Genomic DNA, 9,011 nt, shown 5'->3' with positions numbered 1-9,011 from the left:
AAGGTCTACCTAGTTCAATGAAACATTTAGGTGAGGGAATCGTTTTAATACTGACCAGTTTGTTGAGAATATGTTTCAGCTTATTGAGCAGGCTACTATAAAGAGATGTCAGCAGTTTGGTATTCATAAGAGAATTTTGAGTATGAAAAGATATTAAAGAGACACTGCAGTGGTACTTCTGCATTTTGAATATTCAGCATAAAGAGGAACCAAAACTTGAAGATTGGATTTAAGTTCTGATTCAGAAGAGATCATGTGCTACCAAGAGAAGACTATTTGCAGATTATGAAGAGGAGATGCAAATGCAAAAGTAAAAGAGAAGCATATGCAAGAGAAAGAGACAAGAGAGGATCCAGAAGAGGACTTCTGTCCATTCAAGCAAGAGGGAGTGTCATGACAAGAGAAATCACTAATTTGTGATTAGTAGACATTAAAACATTATTATATATCATACACCAATGGTGTAACATGTATATGTTTTTATGATGGACACCGACCGATTTGTTATGGCAGTGGATCATCTCAATAGATAGGACTAGTCAAGCTGGAGCCACTGCTTCAAACGGCATCAAATTTGGACATGTGATACTTATTCTGTTAATAAAAATGTGCACACGTGTCTAGGTCCTAGGGGCGATAGGAAAGGAAGGGTGCATTAAGATGCATTGAATGGTAGATGCATGGGTCATAGGCTAAGGGTAGGTGTAAATGGGAAGATGGAACTTGAGTGATCTCAACGGACATTAATGAAAGGGTATCACCCTTTCATTGTGAATCTCACGTAGCATTCTCTCTACCACATTGCATTCATCCGCCATCTCTCTCCCACCTTGCATGTAGGTCGAAAATCGAAACGAGTACTCTCACAAGGGCGCTCTTTCCCATTGGAGGGCCAATCGGTTTTCAAATTCGGCATGCATTGCACACATTTGCATTTGCTGGTTCTACACACTACTCTCTATTAACAACCTGCATACAGAGCTCCTAAATTCTCAAGGCTAAAGCAATAGCAATGATCTTTCAGTTGCCTAACCTAGCATTTACATCTTTAGAAAGGCCTCACTTGCAAGCTGAAGAATTGGACACCTCCACTAAATCCTAGCCTAGAACATCCCATAATGCAATATTGAATACAACAATTAGCCCATCAGGACTAGGAAAGCGAGCCTTGCCATGACACTAACAGCAGCCCATAACTTATCCAAAGTAAAACGCCTAGCAAGGCTGTGCCTATGAGAATCGAAAACCCTGACTCAAGCTCAACAAGTACCTCATTCAAGGCCTCCACCTAACCAGAGTCCTGCACTGCCTGTTCACCAACTATACCACTCAGCTCAAACCTGAATACTTCAGCGACATGCCAAAATTCAGTTATTAGATTACCCTAGGCATCCATTGCCCCATCCACAATCTCTCTCATGCTTTCTTTTGACAGCTTGGAAGAAAACTTCGTTGTACAATCACCAATCGATAGCCAAAGTTGCTTGCTCTGGATTTTGTACAGCTTTCCTCTAGTTCTCTCGCTTATATGATTGACTCCACCTCAACCAACAACATGGATAGGATCTGATCACCAGGGGCTAGCTCCAAAGCAGCTCAGAGCAGCAACCTAATTGAAATAAGTTGATCATCAACCTTCAATCTGCTTGCTCTGTCCCAAGCATTCCATGCCTTGGCTTCCTTCAGCACACCTCGGATGGATGCATCCCACCTTAAACATTGGTTTTCAATATTAAGCTATTTCGCTTCTAAGTACATCAAATTAGCTTATTAAATATCTTGCAAGACAAGAAATTCTCATTAAACTTGAATGGAATGTCTATCGACCTGCCAATCCCCACAGGAACACTAGACCTCCACAGCAACGGCAAATGGTCTACTAACAGGCGAGTCCTAGAGACATGGGACACACATCCACCATCCATGCTCCAAGGAGTAGAATTTGTCAATTCTCCCTGCCCTGAATCCCCGCCCCTTACGATGGTTATTCCATGAGAAGTCCCCGAAGACCTTCAGGATGTAAGTCCTCACAATCAATCAAACCCTGATCCAAGCTTAACTTCTCCCATGACTTGTGCTCTAGACTAGAAAGGGACTCCAGTTAACTAGGATATCGAAACCCAATTGACAAAAAGAAATCCAAAAACTATCATTCTCTCTGCATTTCAATTCTTTCAGTAAGATTATGTCAGGATTCATGGCCCTTACAACTGAAACACTACCATTCTGCTTAGTTTGACTGCAGCAATTGTGCAAGTTCCAGGATAGGGGCGAGACCGACTTCACCTTGTCACCACTCCCCTTACAACCAACTCCTTGATTAGCAAAGACTTGAACGCATACTTAAGATACTGGAACCTATTTTCTTTACCTGATCTGGAATTCCTTGGAAGAAACATGATTTGGTTGCGTGTTTGAATTCGCATCTAACAAACCGAGCGGTCTCTTCTCCTAATCTTTCACGTCAAGAAGACATTCTGGCAGTTGGCCTCTAGCATGTCTTCCTTGTCATCAACCCCATGCCGCTTCTGATCTTGAGGAATGCTCGAACAGCAAATTGCCTGCACATCCCCTGCCCCTGCCTTCTCAACCTCTGGGATCTTCTCTTTTCCTAGATCTTTTGTTTGAGGGGGGGGCGTCCTTTGGGAACTCCCAACCATCATCTATCTCTGCCACCACCTTTCCCCTCTTCCCAATGATCTTCCATTGCTCATCCTTTGTGTATTTGGGCATCTTTTCACAATCCACAGTTGGAACTTTCTTCTCCGTAGCGATTTGAGACGATGAGGGGACTTGCATGTCAAATGCAGATTCCAACACCAGCTTCAAAGTGCCAACAAAGAATACTACATACACACCCCTCATACATACAAGAAGTGGCTTCAACACAGGCCAAAGCATCTCTACAACTAGCAAAGATACAATAGAAATATAAAGTACAATGGAACAAAGGATGAATTGGAAGAGGACCAGCCTCCAAAAAGCATCTGAAAAACCTACATCCATTGGCTCCTGGTTGTCCAATTCTACCTTCATCTTATCCTTGGTCAAGGCACTAATAAAAAGCACATTCTTGCAAAGGTCTGGAACACGAGCTGGTCCCCATGGGCTGGGTTCTTTTGAGCGCCTGCCCCTGCCTGCCCTAGCGATCATCGGCTGGCTGCCGACTCCTGAACTCCCTGCACTCAATCCTCTGCTTCAGATCCGAGTCCCAAGGAACAGCCGGAATTCGTGACCCACAACTGCTAGTGCATTATGTTGGGAAGTGCACACCCTTGAGCTAGTCCTTCACCAGCACATCACAGCTGCATCAAATGCACTTGTTTTCTTTGGTTTGTAGGGAGAGGGAGAAGGTCCACTTCATCGTTTGCAAGGGGGTGGTCATAGCAATAGATAGCTATATATAGCCTCTGAACTTCAAACTGAAACACATTACACAACACTAACCAAGAGGACACTAAGACTGAATTCAAAGCCTCCTTCCGTTTCAAAGGCAAACCTTTGAGTTCATTACAATGTGGACTTTTAGACTCACACATGTTCCATTTTTTGGCAAGGCCTATGGTGAGACCAACACTTGGTTTGGGCTCTGATATTTTATGTTAGAGAACAGCAACCTAATGCCAGACCTTGTAGCAGAATAACGATGGTAAGGATCTTGCAACTCTCTCCAGTTGTACAACTCAGAAGCACATAAAAGAGGCACTTCAGATTTGGAAAATAAGTAGATAGAACAGCCAAGTGAATGTGCTGAAGATACAATACACTACTCCATGTCCAGCCAAGGGAAAAAGGCCCTCTTTTTTATAGGAATAGGAAAAGAAGTCTGCCCCCCTTGCTGGAACAGGATGACTAAGCAGCCCGACCAGCAACCTGGAATGGCTGATAGAATGTCAGCCCAACGGCTAACAAGATCCGCCAGATCTGGGGCCGCATTTAGCCCCCTCAGAAGGCCTATAAAAGGCCAGGCCCGCCCAGACATATCCAGCACAATGTAGGCTCCAAAATATGCAGTTCTACAAAGACTGCTCGGCCCTTACTGGGCGTTCAAGACAGCCCACAGGGACGAATGCGCATAGCCCTAAATGACATGTGCTTCCCTCAACCCTAACCAGGCCACACAAATCCCATGATGGGCATGTGTTCCCTGATGTCCTCATATGGGGGCTCGCAAGTAGGACGGTGACCAAGTCTCAAATGATGAAGCAAACCACGACCAGAAACAACTTTCAAACACTCTATACTATCACCATCAAAGTCATATAGGAGACTTTGATGTAAAGGTGCAAAGCTCAGGAAATCAGAAAGAGCAAGGGTTAGTAAAAAATCCAAAGGAAAGAGGAAAACACACAACTACAATCAGTGACCTTCACTCATGGATGAATATGCCAGATCGTCATTCAAGCTCCTCCCAACCAAGACTGGACCAGCCTCTGGTAGCTCACTCTGAAATCATACTATCAGGCACCTGACAGAGATTACAAACCTGCAATATCAAGATGCCTGATGGGATGAGTCTTCCAAGGAGAGGGAAGGACAGCTATCTCCACCACCTGATAGACAATCGCCACTTGAAAGAGAAACATGCTCACGGAAGCTTGATAGGGCATAGGTATTTAGTTTGTTTTGACTGAGATGATCCCTAGGGACAACTATTGCAATAGCGGTATAAAGTGCCCGGGATGTCCTTTGTTCTTAAGAAGATCTTCTCTGTGGTTGAAAATTCAATGCCTCTAGCATTCGGCTTTTAAAATATTATAATTTGTGAATGTAGATTTCTTGAACAGTGTCACCTTCAATTAAGCAAACACTTAATTGCATCTTACTCATTTAGGAAAGACACCTTTGAGATCTCTGCATGATATCCATGTTAAAATGATGTGAAGTTCTAACCTAGATTATTAGTTAATGAGACAGTGCCATAAGGCACATCACAGGATAATCACATACCAACATTCTAGCTAAGCCACTTTTAACACAGTCTCAATTTAGACTGTAGACTCCAAGACAAAATCCTTGTCAAAAGAGAGAATTGAAAGTGGTCCACAAAAGGATAACAATGAATATTTTGGATTAAATAAACCATAATCATGAATCTAACTAACCTACTTTTAACATAGTCTTGAGTTAGACTATCGTAACAACTACTGAAAAGAGAGAGAAGACAAGATATGACAACGTACGATCTGATGGAAAATGCCTGCCTGCCCAAAACTTGTATTCATCAAGGTCGTAAAGGTCCATTGCAGACGGCTGATTACATAAAGAATTACATGGAACAGAATTAGGTCAACTGGCACGACTGAGGTGGATTGTCTGACTAACTGCCAGGGCTGAGCTGGAGTGTGTTGCTGAGGTGGACGCCATGTCATTACGCTATGTATGCCAAAACAGAAATCCTTACCAGACCAGGTAATTGAACAACTTGCTAGTCCCCTTTTCATTAGTGTAGCATTACAGGTTTCTTTGCTAAGAAACGTAAAAATGCACGAGTCAAAGTATCCTGGATACTCTTTATGCATATTGATTCTGAATATATTATTGCAGGATTATTATGGAGGATAAAACAAGTGTATGCTGAACGATATAATTTTACATAGAGTCACAATAGCGTAGGAGCAGGCATCTTACAGACACGTGGTTTTCTCCTTTGTCATGCAAGAAGGAATTCATAGCGCACATCTTGCATTTGACTTAGAGATCCATCGAGCTATTCACACCTGAACTGGCTCGCTGTAATATATACTTGGCATTTTATTATAGTGTTCTCTACTCGAAAACCTGGCATGACAGTGAAGGCAACTGTTGGTCGGACTCCGGGGTTGCTCAAGTCTAGTTCCACCATTTGCACTATGCTTTCCATGTACAGGGCTGAAAAGTCAGCTTTCCGCTTCACCTGGAAGATGCATGCATTGGGTTCAAAGGAGAAAGCCAACCTCTGTAACAGCCACATTGCTTTGGCAAGATTAAGAAAACTCTCATAAAAATGGCTGCTAGGATGCTTGCCATTTACCACTTGTTTTCTCTGCTCCAAGTTCCCAAAGAAAGACTCTTCCATCTTAGGGTGAATCAAATCAAGAAACTTCTTTAAACAATATTTCCCAAACATGCTTTCCGGTTTGGCACTAATCACCACTAGAGGGTCCGCAGTTCTCAAGTCTCTAAATTCGTTCAAGCATTCTTCTCTGGCTTGTCCAGGATCCGGAACTGATGAAAGGCTGCCACTGATATGGAAATTCTCGCTCTCAAAACCATGCAACATACGGAGGCAAACAAAAGACTCAAAAGCAAACTTTGTGTGCGTCCTCCGAACATAGTTGATGTTTGGCTCAATGGAGTTCGCTGCAGCATCTACGTTCCACTGTGCAGCTTTCATATAAGAAATCAAAAGCTTTGTAAAGCCTCTGGCAGATTCTGAAGCCCCCAGCACAGCAGATTCAAGCAGCCGGGGTGTGGGTGATGCGTGGCTGGGAGCATTCGCAAGGGAATCCCTTGCAATCCTATGCTCTAGCCTCTTCACTCGTCTCTCGAGCTTCTGTTTGTGAAGTGTGGTTCGTGCAAGCATGCCTTTGAGGTTCTCCACCTCGACATTTTTCTGCCGTAGCTCAGTGTGGTAATCCCTTATTAGCCCTTTGTAGGACACCAAAGGATTCTCCTCACTGTCCATTTCCGGCTGTTCTGCAGGGTCATTGTGAATCTCACCTCGCTTGATCAAAGAGAGCATAGCTCTGTAAGAATGCTTCAAGTCAGAGAACTTTTTGAGCTCAGCAATCACAGCTTTATCTGCTACCTGCACGTTTTCTTGACCGTACGGCACATTTCCCGATTGTGATAGCAAGTAGGCATTGTGGGGATCATAGGGTCCATGCGCTGCTTGTAATTGCATGTACGCATTCTTCAAAGAGGACACCATCGTGAACATGTTCGAAATTACAGTTTCCATTATCTGCGTTCTCAGAGACAACTGCCTCGGGTCTGATGAAATCGATGATGGAGACATTTGAGTTTCAACATCTATATAGTCGCCGTCCATTGAAGGTGTGCCCACGCCACTGCTATCTTCTGAACTCATCGTATCACTCAATCTCTGTACATGCAGCGATGTCGCTACGCCTTCTTCAACGGGCCTCACATTGGCGGGCTTGCGTGTGTAAGCGGGGGCAACGTTGCGAAGAAAGTTGATGCCGTTCCTGTTAAGAGGAGAATGTAAAGGTGAATCCATTGGGCCGCTTTGACAACTTGGAAATGTAAAGGTGAATCCATTGGAAACGCTTTGACAACTTGGGGCTGGGAAGGGAGGGGAGGAAAAACTAACATCAAAGTAACGGCAGGAAAAACGGAAAAACGCATGGTTTGGAAAAACGCCGCTGTGGGAAGGATGTGATTCCAAGAGAGGAATAATATATGGAGAGAGACTGTAAATAAGACAGAGAAATCCTGCGTGTGCGTAGTGATCTTGATCCGAAACGCTGTTGATCGAGCAAAGAGCACAGCAAAGCATGCAACAAAGAGTGAGTGAAGCAGGCAGCCACGAATCACCACAGAAGTAAAGAGGAAGAGAAACATACCGAGGAGCTGAGACGATTGAGAAAAGGGCTCGCTCGGCGTGAGCGATGGAGGAGAAGATACAAAATGGGAACGAATCCCAAAAACTCAAAAAGATTCAAGTTCATGATCAAGAGTAGCCCCTCAAATTTCAAAAAATGATTTATATCTTTTTTACACACACATCGATTCGCATCTTTATCTCCAAAAATTGTCACTTTGCATTTCATTTCTCTTTTCTCTTTTTTCTCCCCTTTTCATCCTCTTTGCCCCCCCTTTTCTCGCTTTTTATTGTTTTACTGCGGACCCCACCCCCGCCAACGGTCCGCAATGATGTGGCTGCTGCTTCTTGGGGCTTCCACGTCAGACCGCTGCCGCTCTGAAAACTTAGTGCGTGCTCCCCATTTCTCCACCCCATGCGCATGAAGCATAACTAATAGCTAATACAATATAAATGTACCTTTCCATGTGCCTTGTCCCCCCACCAGCCCTTCCCTTTAAGAGCCAATGCACACAAGGGAAACAAGGTGGATGATATATCTATCATTCATCAGGCCTACCCCTCATTACATTGGTAGGGCACGCAAAAAATGCAAGGCTTGGGGAACAGCAGCTTTGCGAATTCCAAGACCCACTTTTTGTTCACATGAATTTTATGACAATGAAATCGATGTCAAATTTGGCACTAGTCCATCACCAAGCAACTAGCCATCCCTTCTCTAAGAGGATCTCCCTAAGCAACAACCCATATGAGGGTGAAATTGGCCCTCCCTCTACAACCATGCATAGAAATTGTGGGTGGGGCAGGCTATTCACATCCCAATGCTATTCAGCCCCCCCTACTAAAAAAACTAGAGCTATCTTGCTATAAATTGCTGCCAATCCATGAGTTCCATGTGATCATTACCTAATTTAGCTTCCACCCCAAAAAAGAAATTGCTCACAAACCTACTAGGACAATACCGTTTTAACAACCCCATGTGAAATGTGCTATAAGTACAGCCTTTTCATAACGCTCCATGTGTTATGGAGAATCTCTCTCTCTCTCTCTCTCTCTCTCTCTCTCTCTCTCTCTCTCTCTCTCTCTCTCTCTCATCTTGTCCCATCTTTCCACGAGAGCGATATCTCATGCACTACCTCAAGGAGCACAACCACCATGTCCTCTAAACTAGTACAAAAGTAAAAATCACCATAATAACTTTTGTCTACTTATGTTATTGAATAGGGACCAATAAGAACAAAAACAATGAAACCAAAACAATCCAACATTATGGAGTACATGGGATCTAGAAGGCCCAATTTCCCTTGTAAGTAGCAAGAGTAGTATTTGTATTACCAAGTAAGTGAATGCTAAATTGAAGCAATTTTTGTAAAGTAATCTTAGAAATTTTGGTATAATAATCCCTTTGAACCTTAAGCCATTACTTTTGATCTCCAATTTTCCCTCATGGTGAAGTACATGCAAC

At 43.5% G+C, this 9,011-nt stretch overlaps 1 protein-coding gene across 1 annotated transcript; it reads right to left on the bottom strand.

The window, feature by feature from the left end:
• Positions 1-5,237: 5,237 nt before the first annotated feature.
• LOC147901066 (protein GRAVITROPIC IN THE LIGHT 1-like) lies at positions 5,238-7,686 on the bottom strand. The gene is made up of 2 exons (XM_087375888.1): positions 7,569-7,686; positions 5,238-7,190 (listed from the first exon to the last, which is right to left on the bottom strand). The coding sequence occupies exon 2, from the start codon at positions 7,070-7,072 to the stop codon at positions 5,711-5,713; it is 1,362 nt and encodes a 453-aa protein (XP_087232014.1). The 5' UTR covers positions 7,073-7,190; positions 7,569-7,686; the 3' UTR covers positions 5,238-5,710.
• Between the last annotated feature and the right edge of the window lie 1,325 nt (positions 7,687-9,011).

The sequence above is a fragment of the Dipteris shenzhenensis genome, chromosome 6, assembly GCF_047967505.1.
Source record: "Dipteris shenzhenensis isolate YYH24624 ecotype China chromosome 6, Dip_SZ_1.0, whole genome shotgun sequence".
Taxonomy (NCBI): domain Eukaryota; kingdom Viridiplantae; phylum Streptophyta; class Polypodiopsida; order Gleicheniales; family Dipteridaceae; genus Dipteris; species Dipteris shenzhenensis.
Note: the sequence above shows the minus strand (reverse complement) of the source record. Positions and strands in the feature narration are given on the sequence as shown.